Source organism: Triplophysa dalaica, chromosome 19 (genome assembly GCF_015846415.1).
Source record: "Triplophysa dalaica isolate WHDGS20190420 chromosome 19, ASM1584641v1, whole genome shotgun sequence".
In the NCBI taxonomy this organism is placed as follows: Eukaryota; Metazoa; Chordata; class Actinopteri; order Cypriniformes; family Nemacheilidae; genus Triplophysa; species Triplophysa dalaica.
The window spans coordinates 19,762,937-19,786,958 of NC_079560.1; the positions used below are offsets into that span (position 1 = coordinate 19,762,937).

Consider the following 24,022-nt stretch of genomic DNA (forward strand, 5'->3'; position numbering starts at 1 on the left):
TTCCTTTAAAAAGAAGTAAGTTCAGTCAGTCTGTATTTTCAGGGATTAAGCTGCAAGGGAATGGAACTCCATCCCATCAACAATTAGACGTTTATATACTTTTGGCTCTTTCCAGTCTCATCTTAAAAAATGGTTATTGACAACTCAGCACTGTCAACATTAGTATTGTACTCTTGACAATAGACTTCCTTGTACTACCTGCTCTTGGCTATCTTGCTCTATCCTGTTGCCATCTTTCTCTTTCTCTCTCTATCTCTCTCTCTCTCTCTCTTTTTTATTTTTCTGTCATGTTAACTTTGTTTTAGATAATTCACTCATATTTTGTATTTTAGTAGCGATTTTTCTGATTGTATTTTTATATGTATATGTGTGATGCTCTATCATTGTTTTTAGGGTTACCTTTTAACATTCTGTCAAGGGTCTACAGATGAAAAATAGCCTTTTGGGATAATTCTGGCACGTTAACAGTTATGTTTATTAACGTGCATTGCCCCTTTAAAAAAAAAAAAGTGTATTCTTGTCTTGTAGCGGAGTCACGGCATAGCCCTTGGGTTTTGTGTGAGAAAGACATGGTTTTGCTTATATATTGGCTGACCTGCGCTTTCTCATGTCTTGTCTGTGTCTCCCGCCATCTCGTTTCCTTGTTTCCTTCCCATAAGTGTATCATTACCTACACCTGTCCCTTGCCAATTATCCTGTGTTTGTTTCCATTTAAAGCATCCTCTTGTCTATTGTCTTAGGCTCTTGGATTGTTTGATGTTGCTGTACTTGTACTTGTACTTGCACTTGCACTTGCACTTGCACTTGCACTTGCACTTGCACTTGCACTTGCACTTGCACTTGCACTTGCACTTGCACTTGCACTTGCACTTGCACTTGCACTTGCACTTGCACGTTGATGCTGTCTGTAGATGCTTGTTCTTGACCAGTTCCTGTTTCCTTGTGTCCAGTAAGTGTAGTCTAGTCTAGTGTTTGTATTATGTGTTTTTTTGTTTTATTAAGTTAGTCTGTGTCCTTGTTTAGATAATAGTTTATCCTGTTTTGTTTTCCCCCTCGTAGGTTTTGTTTTGTCCTTATATAGTGTTCTTTGTGCAATAAATTCTCTGTTAACCCCATCATCCCTGTGTTTGCCTGCACTTGGGTTCTCCCCTGGAAAATCATGACATGTACTCTGCCTCACACCTTCAAACAATTCCTCCAGTCTCCTTCTTAAACTACGAATCTCTCTTTTCTTCCTGGATTCATGATCGATTGTAAATTCTGAACAAGACTTGTGTCCATTATTTATAGCTCATATTTATTGCTCATTCATTCATTATAGACTGAAGGCCAAACCAGCCCAAATCCTCTGAAAAGGTTTCAGCCAGTGAATGTTGTATGCTATTGTATAACTCAGCTGAAAATGATGTTATACTTCTGATTCATGTGCTTTTTAACCAAAATCATAGAAATCACGAATAAAATATCAGAATATTAAACAATTGTCCACATTTACCACCAGCCCTTCTATGTGAATGAGGAAAAATTTATTTCTTCCTTACATAAGGAAAAGGAAAAAATAGGAAAGGATGAAAAGCCATGAGTTTGGTTTAATTCAATCCCTCTATAAAACAAATATTTGAATGATTTATACTGCTAAGAAAAATGATAGGAATGAATCATGCAAGATAGCCTGTCCTGAAATTGTCTCTTTATTTCTGTCCGTGACTAAATAATATTGAGATATGAAATCAATTATTAATGCACATAATTAAGAATCCTGCTGAAGATTGGTTTGGTAATGAATGGAATGGGACTCATGTGAATACATTGCACATGGTGTTCGTAACTCTCTTCAATGAGGCCTGAGAGCATCATACATCAGATATGTGACACATGAAGACAATTCTTAACGTGTCACAATATTCTGCTATTGAAAAGATAAAGATCATCTAAGCTGTGTCTCGAGGTTGTGTTTGACACAGTTGTGACACTTTTGTTATTGATTTATTTTATATATTAAATGTATTTCATTTAAAAACAACTGTATGATATCACTACTCCTTCGGTGTATCTTTGAAAGACAAAAATGAATTGTGCAACAGGAAATATCAAAAGGAGATTGAAGGAGAGATTGAGATTTTTTTTTTAATTAATCTATGTCTATGGAGATAAAACTTGCCTTTGGAAATATAAGAATTGCTCATTTAATGACATCACAGAACAATCAAAAGTTGAATAAGTACACTAACACTTGACATCGGCAGGCAGAGTAACACATTGTACCGTGTTGAAATTGGCCTAAAGATGCAGTCAATACAGATTTAATCAGGTCGTAGATTACACAATCAATACTCATTTACATCAGAGGCATAACAGTATTGCTGAATAAGAATATAACACTGACTCAGTATAGCTGTTAAGAGCAGATCTCCTGACAGATCCCATATTATTACAGTTTACAGCTTCACGTCCAATACCAACAATGACACTGTATTCAGTCGAATGCATGGAAACAGTAGTCAAGGCTTGATTATTCTTATCCCTTTCTTGGTAAACCCCTTTCTACCAATCTTGAGTATGTTTTGATGGAGCTGAATTTGTCTGCAAATTCGACTCCTTTGCACTTTACAGTTTGTATGATGTGTTTTTGTCAGTATTTCCGACTGCACAATTACAACGCAAAACATAATTTGTGTAGTTGGATCACTGTACATTAGAAACTGCACTTCCATTCATTCACAGTGTCTTACAACTCTCCTCCTTTAGTTCATCTAAGACTACCACCGAGAGCACTTAAAAGACACTAAGGCTATTATGTTGTTCATTAATTATAGCCAACAGATTAACTCAAGGAGATCCTGGGTTGTTTTCCTCGGCTCACAACGAACGTTTTAACTCTTGCATTAAAATATTCACAAATTCATATTTGATTCAGTCCTCAATTATTGTCACATGTGCAGTTGGTGTGAGCGTGTGTGGCGGGAGAGGAGACAAGTCAAGGTTTCTTAGCAGGTTCTGGTTATGAATTCATGAGCTTTCATCAATGTCACGTTCATCAATTGCCATTAGAGTCAGTTCTCACATATGCTTGCAGAATTATAAAGATCTCATCAGGCCGCTCCTCTCTAACGCTCATGTCCCGCATCTGCAGTACAGTATGATGAGAAGTTGTGATGTGTGATATAGAGTAGATCACATGAGCACCTGCACCTTTTGTATTCTATTCTTTAAAGCATCTTGAAGACATTTGTAATTTCAAAAGATTTAGATCATATATCACTTGATTTACTTTGATGAGCAGCCAACAAATAAATATTCCTACCGAAATAGATGATACAAAAGTGATGTGATGGATTAATCTGTAAAATTTGGAACGACAACAGACTTTTCATTTTGGAGCGAATGAACGGCCCTGTTTCATCAAGCGTATCCATCTAAAAATCACAGGCATGCTTGCTTTCATTCCCCGCGCCAGTGTCCTTATCCAATGACACAAGTAATTCATTCTGCTGGCCCACTTCTGAAAGTTTAACTGATGAAATGGAGGCGAGACCCTCTCAGGGGTCCTCAAGTACCCGCACACCTGAGATCTGCCCACTAATACACATGATATTTGAACAAATTGCCCCGTTTGTGTTTGAATATGAAGTACATTTTTAACAAAGGTATTTCCCAGAGGTTTTAAATGACAGATGAGTGTTTCTCCGCACTCATCCCCTCTCCTGCACGCTTCATGCTCTGCTAGCAAACTCTACCCATTTTAACCTCATCGGATTCCTAAACTGATGGCATTATTTAATCTCGTATCGTTCCAACAACTGTGTTATTTCTTTCTTAAATGTGTATATACAGCTTATAGTGAGAAAGCAGAAGCGGTATATACACATTTAATAAAGAAATAACACAGAAAGCATGTGTAGTCCATATGTGTGTTATATTCCAGATCTTGTTAATGTGTGAGGCAATTCACATCAAATCACATCATATACATCAATAACAGTGCCTTTGCGGAGATTCAAGTTTGTTTCCAGACTCATTTTTTATCACTATAAATCATTAAGTACAACTATATGAAGATCTTTATTTTTGTCTATGGCTGGTCAGATTGTACATATAATGACTCTTTCATATTTCCAATGATAATCCGCCACTGACAGAAACAGAAGTTAGACAGGATTGTTGTGAACAAATGTTGATATCACTCAATGAGAGGATGAGAACAGACTGAGACTTCAGAGAGACCTTAAGGGAAATATTTGAAGGCAGTCGGCTGTGAGAAAATTAAGGATTTCTTTATCGTCCCTGACAGCGAGGTGCTGTGTCTGCTACGGGACGACAAATGTAAGTCCATGTCTTCAATGACAGAATTTCAAATATCTGAGAGAATAAGGAAGACAAATCTGACTTTACTTAATCACAGGGTGGAGGTGGAGAGAGAGAGAGAGAGAGAGAGAGAGTGAGAGAGAGATAGAGAGAGAGAGAAAGAGAGAGAGTGAGAGAGAGAGAGAGAGAGAGAGAATCCTTTGTACAGCGAGGGAAAGTAAGATGTATGTTGTCACAGCAGCTCTATATCAAAACCTCTGCTGTGGTGTTTACTGTCCTCAAGCAGCTTCATTCTAGCACACTATCCTACAAATTTCACATCAACATGTTAGCTTACAGAGCAATGACAGTTAGAACTACATTTCACACAAATATTATATACAGTATATATACAGTATCTATCAGCAGTGAGAACACATTTTTGTAAATATTTTATTATATGACAACACTAAAGAGATGACACTATCCTACAATGTAAAGTAGTGAGTATATTTATATCTCACTTCTGTAAGATGCTGTATATATATATATATTTAGATTTATGCATTGGGTAGACGCTTTTATCCAAAGCGACATTGCATTATACTATACATTGTATATGAGTGTTTTCGCACTCTTAAATTCTGGAATCGTTTCATTCCTGAAAGATACATGTAGTGCAGTCTCCTGTTGTTTTTGGTCATGAATGATACAGTAATATCTACAGTTCAAGAGAGAAAATATAATACATTAAAGTATTGAATAGGTGTAGGCTGCACATTAGTAGTGAGCATTCACTGCTGGATTTGGACTCATCTAATCTTATACTCTTCATGCTCACCTGTCATATATACAGTGAACATTTAAATAAAAAAGACCAAATGTACTATATCTGCTCCCATGTTCCAATTAAGAGTGAGAGAGAGAGAGTAAGAGAGAGAGAGAGAGAGGGGGGGGGTTGTTACTGTACTGGTTCACCTGAGCCAGATTCACATTTGCCTGTGCTCATAAATAATTCATTGTGTTAATAGTAGCAGCAGTAGCACACTAACATCTGTATCGGTATATACCGTCAACATCCTTTTCATTTCAGAACTAGTGTGAACATATTTAAACATGTCAATAAAACAAACAGAAGATAAAAATGAACTTTAGCTTCTAATGTTTATTGGTGTTGATGTTTATTATGGATTGAAATCATAACATTTGAAATAAAAAAACAGGCATAAAGTGTTTGTATAATACAATTATTTCAGAAAATGATTTATTTCACTATAATGTGTCATCCAAACAGGAACGTTCTGTTACTTTCTAAAAACCACAGCAGCCAGGTGTTTAAGATCTAGAAATACTTTAAATCCTCTATGTTGTCCATTATATTATTAGTTTTGAGGATTTAAAATATCCTTTTGAAACATCATAAAACCTAAGACGGCGTGTGAGATATTCAGCTGGAAGTAAATTTCTAACAGTTCTAAACTGCTAAAATGAAGTTGCTGGTAATTGGCTGTCAAATCTGAAAACAAGGCAAATGTGACACAATGAAAGCTCTGATATTCTGCTGCATGTGCTCCATTTACATATCTGTGAGGTGTAAAACAGCCACTGAAAGTGACAAATATATGCCAAGATATTACACAGATATCTGTAGAGATTTCAAGTAATGAGGCTCAAGCTCAGAAATCATAACTATTTGAATTCCATAACGATTTAAAGAAATATTCTGGATTGTTTTCAACCACGTTAGACCAGTCTGTCATGATGAAACTTATCAGAAATTGTTGTTTAAAGCAGTGTTTTAAGTTGGTGGATCAACAGAAATACTGCATATATTTTGCTTATATTAGGAGTATTGTGTTGTTTTTTTGCCTTGTGAAAAAACTGTCAATTCCACAGTAAAAATAATACAAATCATGTATGAAAGTGATCATGTGAGTTTCCTGTTTATAATGTTTCAGCTCACCTCATTTTCTTGACTATAGTTTTGTAGTTTTTAAACTCAAACTAATGCTCAGTTTCAGGTTAGATACATCCATTGACTGTCTCCGGTTCCTGATTGCATCGCTGCCGGCGGCTAGTTTGTATCCTCTGACACTTGCTTCACCTCACATTTGTTCTTGGTACTATCGTTACCTATCAATGTCGTTGCCAAATTATGTATAACTTTATATTCTAAACCCATATTAATTGAAACGTAACGCCGCTAGCATAGTATAGGCGTGTTAGCTTGCCTTCTGTTTACACTGTGGAATATCATCTCCCCATATTTGTCTTGTGTGCTAACTGTTTCTCTTTTTAAGCGTATATACTAAGACTCATCAAGCAACCTTGGTAAGTTAGGATTGCACTTCATACCCGGTGAATCATGGCTTCTATTCCTATTGTTGTTACTTGCACCTCAAGTTATATGTTTAGCTTAGCCTTCTCTGTCAGCGGCGAGGGTTTTACATGTGATAAATGCAGGGAAGTAGTTAGGCTGACGGAGAAGATCTTAGAATTAGAGTCTCGCATCCAATCTTTTTTTGAGGATAGTAAGAGTGTTAGGACCGTAGAAAACACTTCGGATGCGAGCAATGTTAACACACACAGCTCGGTTCCGGTTGAAAATCCCCTGCAGCTGGGAAACTTTGTGACCGTGAGACGGCATAGTCGCAAGACAAAACATCACTCAACCGGACAGTTCTACAGTAGATCACGATGAACTGTCTAAAATCATTAGATCATCCAAATCAACAACATGCGTTCTAGACCCTATACCTACAAAACTACAGAAAGAAATGCTCCCAGAAATTATAGATCATCTTCTTAGTATTATTAACTCATCCCTGACATTAGGACATGTGCCTAAAGCATTTAAGGTGGCTGTTATAAGGCCCCTTGTTAAAAAACCCAAACTCGACCCAAGAGAACTAGGGAATTACAGGCCTATATCGAATTTACCTTTTATATCTAAAGTTCTTGAAAAAGTAGTTTTAACTCAGTTATGCTCCTTCCTCCAAAGGAATGACATTAATGATGAATTCCAGTCTGGATTTCGAGCATGTCACAGAACAGAGACTGCTTTGATCAGAGTTAGAAATGATCTGCTTTTAGCGTCTGACCGTGGCTGTATTTCGTTATTGGTGCTGCTAGACCTTAGTGCTGCATTTGACACCATTGACCACAGCATACTCCTACACAGACTCGAAAAGTATGTCAGCATTAATGGAATAGCATTGAAATGGTTTAAGTCTTATTTATCTGACCGTTTTCAATTTGTAGCAATAAACAATGATGTGTCCTGTACGGTGTACCACAGGGCTCAGTCTTGGGGCCTCTGCTCTTCGCATTATATATGCTACCTCTAGGATATATAATAAAGCGACACGGAATAAGCTTTCACTGTTATGCTGATGATACTCAACTCTATATTTCCTCGAAACCCAGCAGTTCCATCGAATAAAGGAATGCATAGTTAATTTAATAAAATGAATGAGTAACAATTTTTTACTACTGAACTCGGACAAAACAGAAGTGTTACTTACTGGACCGAAAACTGCCATACGTAACAACCAAGAATACTGCTTAACTATTGATGGATGCTCCAAAAAATCCTTGTCGTCAGCTAAGAATCTTGGCGTTGTATTCGATAGTAATCAGTCATTTGAAAGCCATGTCGCCAACACCTGTAAAATTGCATTTTTCCATTTTAAGAATATATCTAAACTACGTCATATGCTGTCACTGTCAGATGCAGAGAAATTAATTCATGCATTCATGACATCAAGACTAGATTACTGTAATGCACTTTTAGGTGGTTGCCCTGCAGGCCTATTACAAAAACTGCAACTGGTTCAAAACGCGGCAGCTCGAGTTCTTACACGTACAAAAAGAGCATATAACCCCGGTTCTGTCAACCTTTCACTGGTTACCTATAAAGCATCGCATTAACTTTAAGATCTTGCTTATTACCTATAAAGCCCTACATGGTCTAGCGCCGCAGTATTTAAATTAACTTCTATTGTATTACAATCCTCCACGTACATTACGCTCTCAGGCCTCCTGTCAGTTGGTAATACCTAGAATTTCTAAATCAAGTGCAGGTGGTAGATCCTTTTCTTATCTAGCACCTAAACTTTGGAATATTCTTCCCTGCACTGTTCGGGAGGCAGACATACTCTGTCAGTTTAAATCTAGACTAAAGATGCATAATTTTAATCTTGCATACACTACACTTCCATAATATTAATCCTCAAAGGATTTAGGCTGCATTATTTAGATCAACCGGAACCAGGAACACATCCAACAAAAAATGATGTACTTGTTGCATCATAGAGTGCAGAACAGTACTCTACTCTCAGCCAGTCTTGTCTCTTTGTTCCAAGGTTACTGCAGGATGCAGTTCATTCTATTCTAACACTTCAAATGCTATTAGATTGTTAATGATAATCTTAAATCTATAATTTATCTTATTAGTAAGTTTATTTATTTTTAATTTTGCCTTGTTGTGCAAGCACTGTTGAGCTTGAGCAGAGGCAGCAGCTTTTGCCAGAGGGGAACTGGAATCCCCTGGTTGGGCCTGGGTTCTCCTGAGGTTTTTTTCTCGATTGGAGTTTTGGGTTCCTCGCAACCGTTTGCATATTGTTTTGCACTATTTGCCTGGCCGGGGGGGGCTGCTTTAGAATTAAGAAGTTAGACATAATTAATATTGCATATAAGAACTTATAGGCCGTTTAATATTTGACCTGTGGTTCTCTCTCCTTTATCTCAAATGTGTGCTTTCACTGTGCGTGTGTGCGAGTGTGTTTGCGTGTGTGCGTCTATGTCAATGTGTGTAAGTATGTATGCATATTGTGTGTGTGGAGCATTTATATGTCTGTCTTTTGTTGTTTTCACCTTTTCTTGTTTTTACAGGTATATGCCTTTTAGTTATTTTTCTTGTATTCAATGTGTCTCATGTACAGCTGCTTTGTAACAATGAAAATTGTAAAAAGCGCTATATAAATAAAGTTGAGTTGAGTTTCGTTTCGTTTTGAGATAGTAATGAGAGTGATTCACAAAATGTCACCCACACAAGTTGGGAAATATCGAAACTATGAGTAACTCATAAACAAATTTGACAGTGAAGGTGACAAACAAGCAATGACAAGGATTTATGAACAAAAGATCTTATTGGATTCTTTAAATAATCCTTGTGCCTGAGGATCTCTGAGATATATTAACATTATAGTGCTTATCAAAAGTCACACATCTTAGTGTTTGGGCAGAAACCTTGTTTAAAATGGAAAAAATATACATAATATACAATAATGTAAAGTAGTGTTTATAATAGTGTTTTATAAATGCTTTTAGGTAAATATAATTTTAGCATTTTTTATCTGTCTGCCGCCAAAATCCGATTTTCGGTTAACATCTGTCTGCTTTCAGCTCCATTTCTGAATGAAACAGCCAATTCAGTTCAGAGGGAAGAAAAATGTCAATTTTTGTATAATTTGATATTCCATTTGCAAAACCTACCGACAAATTGTGAAGGGGGACCAATAGTAATGATTATGAAAAATCGTGACATATGGAGACGAGGGGTTTCTATCTGACAACGACGATGTCGTCATATCCACTGAAGACAAAGGAAAGTACAAAAATATGCTTATTTATTCTTGTGTTCTTGTTTGAGTCAAAGTTCCATACTTATGAAGTCTAGTTGAAAGGACACATGAAACTGCTCAATGTGTTCTTGATACCCAGAATGCATCGGGTGCACAGGACCTGACTGAACCTGTCTCAGAACAACAGAGGCCTGAACACTAACTCTCACTTATGATTAAACAACAACATACATACATTACATCCTCCTACACTTTTGAGGTCATTCTTTCAAGATAAACCAGCGAGTAAATGTGTTCTTCGAGTTGATAGAATTGATATTCTCTGCTCCTTCAGTTTTCATGTCTGTTAAAGAATCACACAACGTTCAGTGTGGAATGACGTTTTACAGTTGTTAGAAAAAGTATGTGAACCCTTTGGGCTTACTTGGATTTCTTCATAAATTGGTCATAAAATGTGTTCTGATCTTCACCTGATTTCCACCCTGCACTATGAATGTTTACATGTTGTGTTCAATAAAAACATGAAAATGTATAATGTTTGTGCGGTATTAGTTTAAGCAGACTGTGTTTCTCTATTGTTGTGACTTAGATGAGGATCAGAACACATTTTATGACCAATTTATGAAGAAATCCAAGTAAGCCCAAAGGGTTCACATACTTTTTCTTTCAACTGTATCTTCTCTCACGTATTTCAACTTCCTACCGCAAACAATCTGTGTTGATAAAAACCTTTTGTGTTCAGATTGATTTCTCTAATTATAATTCTAAAAATAAGAGGTGAGAAGTGTCTGACAGTGTTTCCTACTCTCGAGGTGCTAACAAGAAGCTGATTTACATGCTACATATTCATCATGCCTTTAACTGTTTTTGTTCCTGCTAATAACCTTTTACACAAACAGTTTCTTGTTATTTCCAGAAGTTATTGTGAGCTTTCAGTATTAGGCATTGGTTTCTGAAGACCTGCTGACTGTGTTTTCAGGAATAAGAGTAATTATACCAGCACACCCATCGAGAGCTCTGCTCCAGTAACCTGACAGTGACGTACGACTGATACTGCTCTCTATCATCATACCCGTGCTGGGAATGCTGGCACAGTCTTCGTCTATGTGGAGGAGGTTCACTGGTCTGGTTTGGAACGAGCTCAGATTCGATTCACTTGACTTTGAGGCCACAAAGACAAGCCGCACCATTTTCAGGCAATAATCCTGGCTGTTCATAAAATCACCTTCACAAACGCCATCGATGGGTGAGAATGTTTCCTCTCAGTATCTGCAGTCAGATTCCATCTGTTCGACGATCATGCAGAATATTTGACTTAGGCAACTGTTTCAGCTCGAACATCGCAGTGTTACAAAGCGGTTTCATCACCTGTATTGTTATGTTGTAATATGGATGTCACTCAACTGATGGCCTTCTTTAAGGAAAGAATATTAAACAGACTTTTGTTTTTAGGTTGGACTGTTAAGCATGATCCAGTTAACAGGTAGATGCCGCAACGACAACACTAGCTAAACACAATCTTTCTCTAAAGCAACTTTTCAAAAAACATTGGATCGTTTCCTTGCATGGTTGGCTCAAATATGGACCAACACTATCTTTGAAAATACCTTGAAATTCTTTAACCCGACCACAGAACAGGGAAACATCAAGTATTTTACTGTAAATACAGCATTCTCTCAGACTGGGCAGATGATCATATATGGTTATTCTAGCCCATTATGTGCAAGGCAGAATATCCTGTGCAGAAACATTTTTTTTCTCATGCTGGTTGGATTCTTTACAGCCTGAAAGCAATGAAGAAGTATAGTGGTCAAATAATGTGTATTATTACATATAATCTGTGAAAGGCACAGGACCAAAAAACTTGTGACTGGTCATGCGTACATTTTGGCCAACGTATTTTGCAAACCACTGCGCACCCTGTTCACGCAGACTTTAAATGTCAACAGCATGCTCACGTCCGCCGTGTCAATGTACAGTGGCGAGAATGGCGGACGATCACCAACAATAAACCTTTCCTGCAGAACCGACAACAAGTGAATCTCCAAGACGAAAGTACGTTTTTTAAGAAAAAAAAGACATCTGGTTAATGAAATAGGAAAAACTGGAATTAATATGGGTTCAGGTTTTACACGATGGAGACAGCTCCGATGGGCAAAAGGGTCTGAAAATCGATACCATGGGTGCTCTCTTTCTTTCGGACAGGTATGTAGCATTTATTTTGTAATTTTAAAAGGATTTATGAAATACATCCATCTGTTTGGAGGAGGCGCGGCTTTGGAGGGCAAATCGCATAAGTGGTGGGATTATAATTTCAGTGCTAGCAGGCTAAAGTTAGCATCTTTCCAAATCAACGACTCCACCTTTCAGTCCTCCTCTGCAGAGTTTCTCAATATACATCTCTTATCTAATTCCCTACCAATCAATATATAAATGACCAGCATACCTCCAACTTTTTTTATTTGTGACAGTAACAAATCTCTTGTTGAGATGTCATGTCGCAAACAGAATCATGATCCTTGAACGCTACTGAACAAGAAAGATTTCGTTGTATATTGTGTGTGTCTGCCGTAAAAGTGATTCTTTCTCGCAAGATTTCTTCCCGTCTTTCTTCTTGAGTGACCTTTTCGGCGACGAGGCGCGCTGCCTGTGGCACGTTATTTATTTATGATTTGCGTCTGAGCCAAAGCCTGTCATCCTGCCCTGTTGGTAATGTTAGCGTTCGGTCAGCCGCTCAAGTGGATGGTGGATGTTGAGATGCAGAGAAACTGGGTCAGTCTGATTAATGTCCATCCTTTGGAAGTGAGATGCAGACATGACTAAACAGGCCTCCTTACAGATCAGGGAAACTGAGATAATTTGCCACAACACGCGCACACACACATAGAAAAGGTTTTATTATTCCTACCATGAGGAGAACAGAAAATCAATCACACCGTTGCGTGTTTCTTTACGTTTAGACCAAAGCCAGTAAATAACAATTCGTCCCTGCGGAGGACTCAACAAAGTGTTTACATAAATCCAGTGAACTAGAGAAGATCTTTACGTTCTAAATGATTGGAAACATTTGATTAGACACGCGACCGTTTCACTTTTGATCCTAAATTCATTTACATTTAAAACCAGTCGACACTCCAGTGAGTCTGCATGCACGTCTTCTCCATTACCATTCCCTTTCCTACAGATGACGTGCTATGCAATAGAAATATACTCTCAAAATCTTGAAATCAATAACTTGTATTATTCTGTAACATTCAAATGAAGGACTGTCCATTTAAAACTGTAAACATGTCAAAACAACAAGTGCCCAATTTGATTTAAAAAGAGCCACTGACAGCATAATACCTGGAAAACCATTGCGTTTGACATTCGCCAGTTTGCTGCTTTGCTCTCAGATCATTACACACGCATAAAAGTGTCAAAAAGACATACAAAGGTAATTTTGGATTTGGCAATTGCAATGCTTGATCTCTACAACGTCATCAAGAGAACGTGTGAGACGCTACGGACAGAAAGCTGTCGTGAAAGCAAACACTTCCCCGCACACAAGAACTCAATATTGAATCACTAATGCAAAAATCATCCCTGAGCAACAATATGCATGAAACATTACACAATAATGTAGTGAGGTCAATTTGAGACTTACTTTGGCTGTCTTTATTTCCAGCTCCTCCATTCGGCTGCAACACAAAAATATATATTCAGATTAATGTAAAATATTGTAAGGCATTGGATAAAATTCACAAACTGTTGACTTTTAATCATGTAACATCAGTTTTCCTCAAATTCACACACGTGTTCTCAAAGAATGACTTTCTTCACCACATCGGCACACTGATGTGATCCGTCACTGTTTCTCTTGAGCTCAATGTCACTTTAACGCATGTTGATTTTAAAGCTTTAGCAGTTGCTAGAGAAACGTAAATCCTCTTCTCCAGACGGCAGCAGGCAGTGACATTCAGGATATTATCATTTTAGCAGCATCTTCTCTCTGGAGCTCTCTCCGTTTGGACAGGTATTTCTGGCATCTCTCTAGAACTTGCTTTATGATCACATGATGCGTCCTGCCTTCTGAAGAACACATCAATAAAGACTGTTGTGGGACACAAAAAGCCATTTCACTCGTCTCAGAGATTCACTTAGTGTGATTTGAGGTGAGCATGGAGGACGTGTTTTAAAAGCTTGTGTCACAGCTTGTGTTAACTTCTCATCCCTCCTCCTCTGAGGAGATCACTTTATCAGCTTGGTAACGTTTCATTCTTTGACAGACTGAATTCATCTCATGAAGCCAACAGCTCGCCAATCAGATTGCAACTGTTTGTGAATAGACCTGTGATATTAATAAGCAACAATGCCAAAGTAGGTATTTACTGTAAAGTCAAAAAAGTGTCAGAATGGGCATAAGCAGAAAAATAAACTACTAATACAAAATACTTCTTTTGCAGAGATAATAAAAATAATTATTTGTTACATTTATATAGCGCATTTCTGAACACTCAAATTTTCATATTGTGATTTCAGAAAGTTTTGCAACATTCTTCCTCTCCCCGAGTTTTGTCACTAACAAAACACAGTAATATATAATTTAATCAGAAGGATAATATTTACTTATTATGATTTTATATTAAGACCTACTTTTTAAATATATTTTTGCCATTTTTACATTTATGGATTTTGCAGACACTTGTTCCAAAGGGACTTACATTGCATTGTATTATACATTTTGTTTCTGACTATGTGCAATCCCCTGGGATCAAACCTTGTTAGTTGTTAGTTGTTAGTGCCATGATTAGCAAGCATAATTAGCACATGGTTAGCAAGCACAGTTCTGAACAGATCTACAACATAAAAACTACAATTTATGGAATAACGCCCAAAAAGTTGGGACATAATTGCAGAAAAAATTGGTTTGTTACTGACGTTCCTTAAAGTTACACACAGATTACTTTTGAACACATTTACTTCAAAATGATATGACAGATCTGCTCACCATGTAGACAGTCATGATTCTTGATCAAAAATTAAGGGGTGTGGCTAAAATCAGTCTCAGTCAATGGAGTAAAACATACACTGTTTCGGTAGTGACATAAAGTGGAATCATTTAAAAAAAAAATATAAAGTAAAAAATGTTTTGAACTTTTTGATAAAAAGATGTTTTAAAAAAACAGCAATGGAAAAAATTCAATTTTTGAATTATAATTTTATATATGTATTGAGCTTACTGATATTACAAATATTATTGTGGATTTCAGTAGCAGAATGTTTCGTAAACTACTAAGATTTTAATATTTAAATAAATTTTTTAATGTGGTAGAATGGTTTCTATACAGTTTTTTTCTCCTTTTCTTTATCAATGGAGTTTGGGTTCCTCGCCTCAGGGCATGGTTGACTGGCTTGATCACCGGGAGACTGCATTTAATAGATATTATTAGAAATGATTCACTTGAATGATCTTGCTTGTTCTATAAACACCATGTACTGTGCTGTGTTTTACGTTTTCTTTGTTGTTCTGTTTTTCTCCTGTAAATCTGCTTTGGAACCATCCACATTGTGAAAAGCACTTTGTAAATACAATTTTATTGGATTGAACTGGTAAAGAGATTCAATCGTCAGTCGATAAAGAATGACGTTTCTCTGGGGCGGCGCTCCTATAAGGTGCTTACCAGCGTGTGCGCATATGCACTACCTAAGGTGACCTCAAAAAAGAAGATATTTAGCGCAATTTAAGCTTAGCAAGACTAAGTTATGCTACTGTCTACATCAGGTTAAATCATCGATCAAAAATACACTATTTTAATGTGCTTTTTGCCAGTCATTTTAGAAATATCTGCAATCCAACATTCCAGTTGAAAGGACTGTTGACTTGCTATGACGTAAATAACTGCCCAGAGGGGTTGCAAACATGACCGGAAAGTAGCACGACTTCTGTATACGCACTTTGGTGTTAGTTAGACTAACATAGACTGAGAGAGATGTCAGTGTGGAGATACCCAGTTTAGCCACAGTATATCCGTATACCCGATATACTGTACAATTACAAACATGTAAACATATGTTAACTTTTAAAAAAACATTGCTATTAGACACTGTCACTACAAATTCATTTAGATTTAATAACTTACATGATTTATGTTCAGGAGGTTAGTAGATTGGGAGAAGGTGTTGGAACTCTAAATTGCGCTAAAAATCATATTTTGTTTTCATACACACCACTGATCAAATGTCATGTCAATGAAAACGTCTTGGTTACGTCTGTAACCTCAGTTCCCTGATGGAGGGAACAAGACGTTGTGTCGAGAACGACAGATGGGGTTCGCCCTTGAGAACCAATCAACTCTGACTACTATAGAAAAGGCCAATGAAATTTGGCGAATGAAATTTGCATGCCAGTCTCCGCCCCTGGATGTCCGGTATAAAAGGAAGCTGCATTTATTTACCTCTTGTTCTGAAGAGCCTGAGAGCCTCTCACGACTGCAGCAGAATATGATACATGTTTGTGGCATAAGGGACACAACGTCTCGTTCCCTCCATCAGGGAACTGAGGTTACATACGTAACAAAGACGTTCCCTTTCTGTCGGTCTCTCGACGTTGTGTCGAGAACGACGGATGGGGTTGCCTATGGAAAACGCCACAACGCTGTATCGCGTCACAATCTCTAGCGAAGCGACGGTAATAGGCCTGGGCTTGATGCTTTCGCGAAACTGTAACCTTCCAGTGGGATGGTCGGGGAGTTCCAGAGCTTTCTTGGAGAAAGATGGGTACAGCCCTGACCGGTAACCTTTCACGGACGGAGGCCTTAGCTCTCTACTGGCGAGAGGCCGTCCAGCTCGGGTTTACACCGGGTAAGCACAACTTCCTTAATTAGGGATGCGCTGCAGAGGCCACCTCCTACCCGTGGGGAGGAATATGGTGGATATAGGTATGGTCTCGTCCTTGGAGGAGAACGCATGGAACGTGCGGACTGAGTAGTTAACCGCGAGGTGGAGGTCCATCTGGGGAAGCTCATGGGTTACCAGGAGTGGGAACCATTCTCATGAGGATACATCAGACGGAACAGCCCATGGAGGGGGTGTTACAGACGTCCGGTAGCACTAGGTCCGGTTAGAGCTATCTGTGATAGTTCATATGGTATCCCGGGCTAAGGGGGAAGGCTGCTCTGCCCAGCCAGCCCCCAGGGTGTGCTTGCTTAGTGATGGATGGAATGCCTGTTCTTAACCAGTATTTGGGTAAGAAGGGAGGTTGGTGAGATACCTGTTCTTAGCCATATGTTTGGGTAAGAAGAGAGGTAGATAGCACATTGACCCAACCCACTGGAGGGTGGAAAGGTGCTTTCGCAGGCATACGCCCCCCCGGATGACAGTCCTACATGTCGCCACGTAGGATGTGGGCTGACACCGGGTTTACGCGCAGGTTGTTCACCCTTGCGAAGGTGTTTGGGCGTAGCCCAACCCGCAGCTCAACAGATGTCTGCTAGGGAGGCGATTCTGGCTAGTGCCCAGGAGGCTATACCCCGCGTGGAGTGAGCCCTCACTGCCAATGGGCATGGAAGATTTTGAGATCGGAAAACCATCGTAACGGCATCCACGACCCAGTGCGCCAGCCTCTGCTTGGAGACAGCCTTCCACTTCTGCTGTCCTCCAATACAGACATGGAGCTGGTCAGAGCTTCTGAGCTCTGCGTGCGGTCCGGGTAGAGGCGCAATGCATGTGCTGGACAAAACACGAATCGGGTTGGGTCTTCCTCCCCGATGGGGAGCGCCTGCAAGTTCACCACTTCGCCCCGGAAGGGAGTAGTGGTAACTTTTTGGGCACGCATTCAGGCCTGGGTCTCAAGATAATGTGAGAGTTTCCAGGGCAGAATTCAAGGCAATCCGGGGACACAGAGGATGCTCGGAGGTCCCATACCCTCTTGAAGGAAGCGAGAGCCATCAGGAGGGCCGTCTTACTCGGGTGAGGAAGATCGGAACCTCCGAGGGGCTCTTGGGGGGCCCAGAGGGGTATGGAGGGTATGGAGCGGAGATGAGACGGATTCCGCCCTCTCGCGCCCCTTAGGAACTTTGTGACCAGGTTGTGTCATCCTAGAAACTTTCCATCAACTGAGTCGTGATGAGTGGCGATAGCGGCTAAATACACATTCAGTGTGAAGGGGAGATGTTAGTCTCCAGTCACGTAAGAAGGATAACACAATCCTGATCGAGCACCTCAGTGGGTCTTTCTCGTTGAGAGACCAGGACGAGAAGAGGTGCCGTCCAGAGTCGTGTAACCGCCTAGTAGATGGGGCCCTAGCCTGGGTGATGGTCTCCGCCATACAGGGGGAGTAGCCAACTCAGGATCTTCTCGTCCCGTCTAGAGACCAGACATGGGTGTTCCAGAGGTCTGATCTGGGATGCCAGAATGTGTCCTTCCCCAGAGAGAGCAGGTCCTCTGTCAGGGGAATGGTTCAGGGGGAGTCGCTGTCCAGAGCATCAACTATGAAGCCAAGTGTACTAAGACCAGTAAGGCGTAACCCATAACACTTGGTGCTCCTCTTCCCTGACCTTGGACAGTGCCTGTGCAATGAGGCTCCTGGGGGGAAGGTGTGCTTCCGCCCGTCCCGCGGTCAGCTGTGCGCAAGGATATCCGTGCCGAGAGCTCTGCCTCAGACAGGGAATACCAAAGCGGGCAAATGGTGGTGTTGCGGGTGGCGAACAGGTTTACCTGGGCCTACCCGAACAGCATCCAAATGAGCTGGACTGCCCGGGTGTAGAGTCGCCACTCTCCACGAGGCGTAAACTGATGAGAGAGCGCGTCGGCTGTCTAGTTCAGTTTGCCCGGGGTGTCTGGCCCGCAGGGAACGGGTCCCCTGTTGACTCCACCAGAGGAGGCGTCAAGCAAGTTGTGTTAGCTGCTGTGAGTGAACGCCACCCTGGCGATCTGATGTACGCTACAGCTATAGTGCTGTACTCGGACCAGCACGTGCTTGACCCGCACGAGAGGCCGCAGCCTGCCCAGTGCAATTAGCACAGCCCACAACTCTTGGCAATTGATATGCCAGCACAGGCGGGGTTTGTCGAACGCAGCGCCTGCGTGCCCGTTACCAGTGATACCAAATGTCTAATTTGACAACATTTTTCAGTAACGAGTAATCTAACGCGTTACTTTTTCCAAACCATTAATCAGATTAAAGTTATTTATCCAAATCACTGTGCGTTACTATTTTTGTAATTTTCATTAGTAAAAATATATTTTTTTGGCTTTCTTCTTGCGTCTCAGGGAGTGTATTCACGTAGCATTATGCGACAAGTAACGTTTTCAGCACAAGGACAATTCACGTGTAATAGCCCCTACCACGCATCGACACAAACAGATTCAACAATGGAGGGAGGAGAGAGATGCGCGTTTCTAGCTGGAAATACAGTCACGAGTTTGTGTCGGCTAGATGACAATATAAAGGTTCGTTGTACTCTCTGTGCTGGCGACAAAGTGCTATCTAGCTTCAAAAACACTACGTCAAATTTGAAGAAACAATTGGAGTCCCGCCAGGTGTTGCAAAAGCAGAGAGCAGTAGTGATGCGCGGATGACGGTTAAATCCGCGGGCGCTGCGGATGATCCGCGGGTCGGGTGGGTCGGGTAATAAAAAAATACAATCAGATTAATTGCGGGTGGGTCGCGGATGGATGATAGCATTTACAATATTAACAAAATTTCTCTAAAAATAGGAATGTGTTTTAAATGTATTTTTCATCAGGCGCTAAATTGCAGTAATTTAAAAGAAATGCGGTAGAGGATGGTCTGTTTCCTAAAGCAGAAATGGAGGCAAAACAGATCCGAGAGAAATGTAAAAAAGGAGTATTAAAAAGAAAAAAAGGTAGAAAAGAAAAGTACCGCGTGGGAGCGTTTTAGAGAATCAAGTACTGGGTATGTAATATGCAACGACTGTGTGACAGGTACATGTGTGTGCTAAATCGAAATATTAGATTTAAGTATTTATAGACAAAGAAAGTGCTAGAAAATTTACTGAGTAATTTAAATGACGATCGGGTCCGTGTCTGGTGCGGATATCTATATCAGAGAAAATGATGCCGGTGGATAATTTATTTTTATGTTGAGGCAGCGGTGGTGTTGGCTGCAGCTACTGAATGTAACTGATAAAGTAACGAGTTATCTAATTTAGTTACTTTCAAAATCCAGTAATCTGTACAGTAACAGAGTTACTTTTTAGAGGTATAATCAGTAATCAGATTCAAAGTAACTGTGGCAACACTGCCCTTTACACACTGCACCGCAGCCCTGCAGGGAGGCGTCCGTCGGACTTGCATAACCTGCCCAGAGGGACCTTAGTCCGTCGAAAAGTCATGGAAGACCAGGGGTTATGGTGCGTCGGAAGCAGGGTGTCATCACCATGTGCCTGCTGCCGGTGTGCCACGCTCTCCTCGGAACTCGACTCTAAAGCAAGTGTTGGAGCGGTCTCATGTGCATCAACCCAAGGGGTATTACCCAGCGAGGACGCAATGCCAGGAGCCTCTGAATTGTTTTAAGGGGACCGCTGTCTGCCTGAAATGTTCCAGGCAGTTCAGCACCGGCTGGGCGCATACTGCGGACAGTTGCGCCGACATGGTGACAGAGTTGAGTTCCATACCGAGAAAGAGGATGCTCTGCACTGGGGAGAGTTTCCCCTTCTCTCGGTTGACCTGGAGTCCTAACAACCTACCCTGCGAGATGGGTGCATCAAGAAAGCGGACTTTCTTGGTGTCACTCATCTGCGCAAGGTTCAGTCGGGGGTGTCTCTCCTGGACCACTGCCGTGGACATCCTCCCACCTAGGCCCCGTGCTGCCACCTTGGTCGCCCGTAGAGCGTTGTTAGTGGTGGCACGGAGATCCTGCATCATATCCGGGTCGGCCTTACCCTTGTGGAGCTCTCTCAACGCCTTGGCCTGGCGGACCTCCAGGATGGCCTTGGCGTAGAGAGAGGAGGCAGCCTGGGCCACGGCAGCGCAAGACTTCGACACCAGTGATGCCGAAGTCTTACACGCCTTGGACGGTAGGCGTGGCCAATTCCCCCAGGTGGTAGCCGTCTGCGGGCACAGGTGCACTGCAGCCGCACGTTCCACCTGGGGGATCTCGACGTAGCCTTTGGCTGCCCCACCATCGAGGGAAGTAAAGGAGCCGGAGCTGGTTTGACTGGAGCGGGCCGTGAGGGGAGCGCTCAAAGTCTTACACAGCTCCTCATGCACCTCTGGGAAAAAAATGGCACCCGGGGTGGGCGCGGTTTGCACCACGCTCCGACCCCAGGAACCACATATCCCCTGGTTACCATGGCTGACATCACTTCTGCTTCCTCCTGAGCTCAACCCCCCTGGGGGGGAGCTCGGATTCGTCAGAGTCGGATTCCAGTTTCCCTCCGATGCTGCGAGCGACATCTCATCTACATCACGCATCGTTTCCGAGTGCGTGCCTGAGGATCAGGACGGTTTGCCACCACCGGTTGGGAAAAAGTTCAGAAGAGCAAATCGGGTTGTGATCGGCCCGTGAGCACTTGGCTGGCGGGTTTACGTTCGCAGAGGTCCCCACATCACTAATGGTGCTAACAGTGGCGGGCATCGGGGCCACTGACGTCACGGCCTGGGTAGCAACGAAATGGTGGCTGGTTCCCGTAGGAAGACCGCAACTTCTGTATGACCATCTGCCCACGGTGCGGGCAAGATGTGTCAACGAAAGCTGCCTCAGTGTGCTGGATGCCCAGACACTCGACGAAGCTACCGTGTCCATCCCCCTCCTCGATGAGAGAACCGCACCTAAGAGAACAGTGGGACATGCCACGCTGGAGAATGCTCAGTCCTGAAAATGACCTTTTAGAAAAAATCTCTAACACCTCTGGAACCGCCGAGACGCCCAGGGGAAGGTCGCTGCAGGTAGGGACGATCCGCTGCTCTACGTCGTAGATCCGGCAATGTAGAAGAAGAATTTGTTGAATTCGTTTTGTTCGTAGTCATGAGCCAAGGCTCTGAAGAACATAAATGAATGCTGCAAAATTTCATTCGCCAAATTTCATTGGCCTTTTCTATAGTAGTCAGAGTTGATTGGTTCTCAAGGGCGAACCCCATCTGTCGTTCTCAACACAACGTCGAGAGACCGACAGAAAGGGAACTGACATTTACCATCAGAAACCAATGTTTAGAGTTTATAAAGTGTGAAGTATTAATATTTTAACCCTAATACTTCACAACTGAATAAAGTAGTAATAAAAATGAGATCAGAGTGACGGGGTGAAATGTTTATTACAAAAGTGTGATTATTTTTGTGCCAGTGCTAGTTGCTTCAATGCACATATAAAAAGCATGAAGAATATAATAGTGAAAAGAGTTTAGCATTAAGCTGTCTGTAGTGTGAATTGAATTTGTGTGAAGCAGAAAGACGCAGCGTGCATGAGTAGACTGAAAATATGAAAAGTGCTTGACCCCTTATGCCCTAACATTCATTGAGCCATTAGTATTTCATTTGTGCATCTTCAGCTCTCAAACGCTTCTTAGTTCTACAATCTCACTGCATCCCACAGCTAACATATCTACAACATTATCATCTGGAGAACACTTCAGGGACAGATTCAACTAGAAACATTTTAAATCATGATTATTTTTACCGTCATTATAATGTCATTATTTAGCATCACGATGCACATGAAGATATGTTTAAAAACCATTATAAGAATTGATTGAATTTCATCTGTTCCTTTAGCCGGGCAGCAATGTTTGGCCTCATGATGAGTTTGTTCAGCAGATCTCGTTCTTTAACATCATGATATTATCACTTGTGGAAACTCCTCAAGATCTCATTTGGGACAAGCAATTACAGGCACTACATTCACATTAGACGTGACATTATACAGACTGAAGAGCCTCATTAAAGCCTTTATTACTCCTTCAAAGATGCTGCAAACTGTAGTTAAGCGTGAACCTTTCTAATAACATTTCATTAAACATGCTGCTCATGTGTTTTGGCTGTTGGAATAAAATATGCTGTAAGAGATTTTTATACATGTATGTTTCTTTCTGCATAGCATGTATACAATGTCCCCAGTACCACACAGATATTAAACGGATCGTCTTTCAGACATTTTGCAGCTATGCCGTCAAGCAATAGCAGTGGCGTAAAATGAAAATGATTTAAATGATTTTACCAGCATCAATAGCCAATGATGGTCTATTTTTATTCGTGCTCAAGTAATTTTAAAAGAAAAGAAAAGCCAATCAGAGGCCCCTTAACAGGTGTGGCCCCTAGGCTGCAGCCTAGGCAAGTCTGTGGGTTAATCTGCGCCTGATCACAGGTTGAAACTTGACAGCAGAATGTGATGGTGTTTTTGTGTCGACTGTGTGAGGATTTTGGAGGGCAGGACTCAAGGATGTGACGTGCTTTGGGACTTCATTGACACACTCTGTCTGTTACACAGCCAACTGAACATCCCATGGGCAGAAAAACAGACGGAGGTGTCCGTGCTTAATTTTACCAAAAATTAGAGGGCAAACGCTGAAAGACAAAGTGACTCTTCGTTTTCTTATAGGTCACCGAGACGTGTAGGTTTATTTCAATAGTGTAGATATGACAAAATGATATTTTTTAGGAAAAGCACATACAAAGATGCAAAATGCTTAAATATATGAAAGTACTAAAGGTATCGTACTTCAAAGTAATACTGTAAATTAACTATTTTAATAGTATTTTATATCATGACTGAAGTATCCTTTCTTTGTAGTTTCCTTTGAACAGTAATGGATCAAATGCATTGTTGATGTCACTGAGTCAAAACATGACATTTATCAGAAGACAAACACAGGGGTAAAATCTACAGTTAGCAATCTTATTAGTGATTATTCAATTTGGGTCCAGTTGCTCTAATTTAGCCGATTAATTTAATCTGTGTCTATTCTCACAGAATAGCATATTTAGGACTAATCGTTCTTACTTTTCATATTTAAATTATACAAATCTACCTTTTTATGTTACTGTTTTAAAATAAAACTTAGATGACTAACTTCTAAGACTCGTCTGAGCAGTTTATGCAATCGCCCAGTGTCCTCTCACAGGAATTCGTAACTATTTTACGAGGTGGCTTATTCGTATGAATTTATACATTTAAAGATGTACAAAAACAAAAACATAGGATTAATAGAAAAAA

General features: G+C 40.7%; 1 protein-coding gene across 2 annotated transcripts in view; it reads right to left on the minus strand.

Moving 5' to 3' along the window:
* The window catches only part of fstl4 (follistatin-like 4), a 144,226-nt gene that overhangs the window by 111,311 nt on the left and 8,893 nt on the right, over nt 1-24,022 (minus strand). For both annotated transcript variants that reach the window (XM_056731079.1, XM_056731078.1), the window contains exon 3: nt 13,516-13,549. In XM_056731079.1, the coding sequence (XP_056587057.1) occupies nt 13,516-13,549 (34 nt within the window). The remainder of the gene's footprint in view (nt 1-13,515; nt 13,550-24,022) is intronic.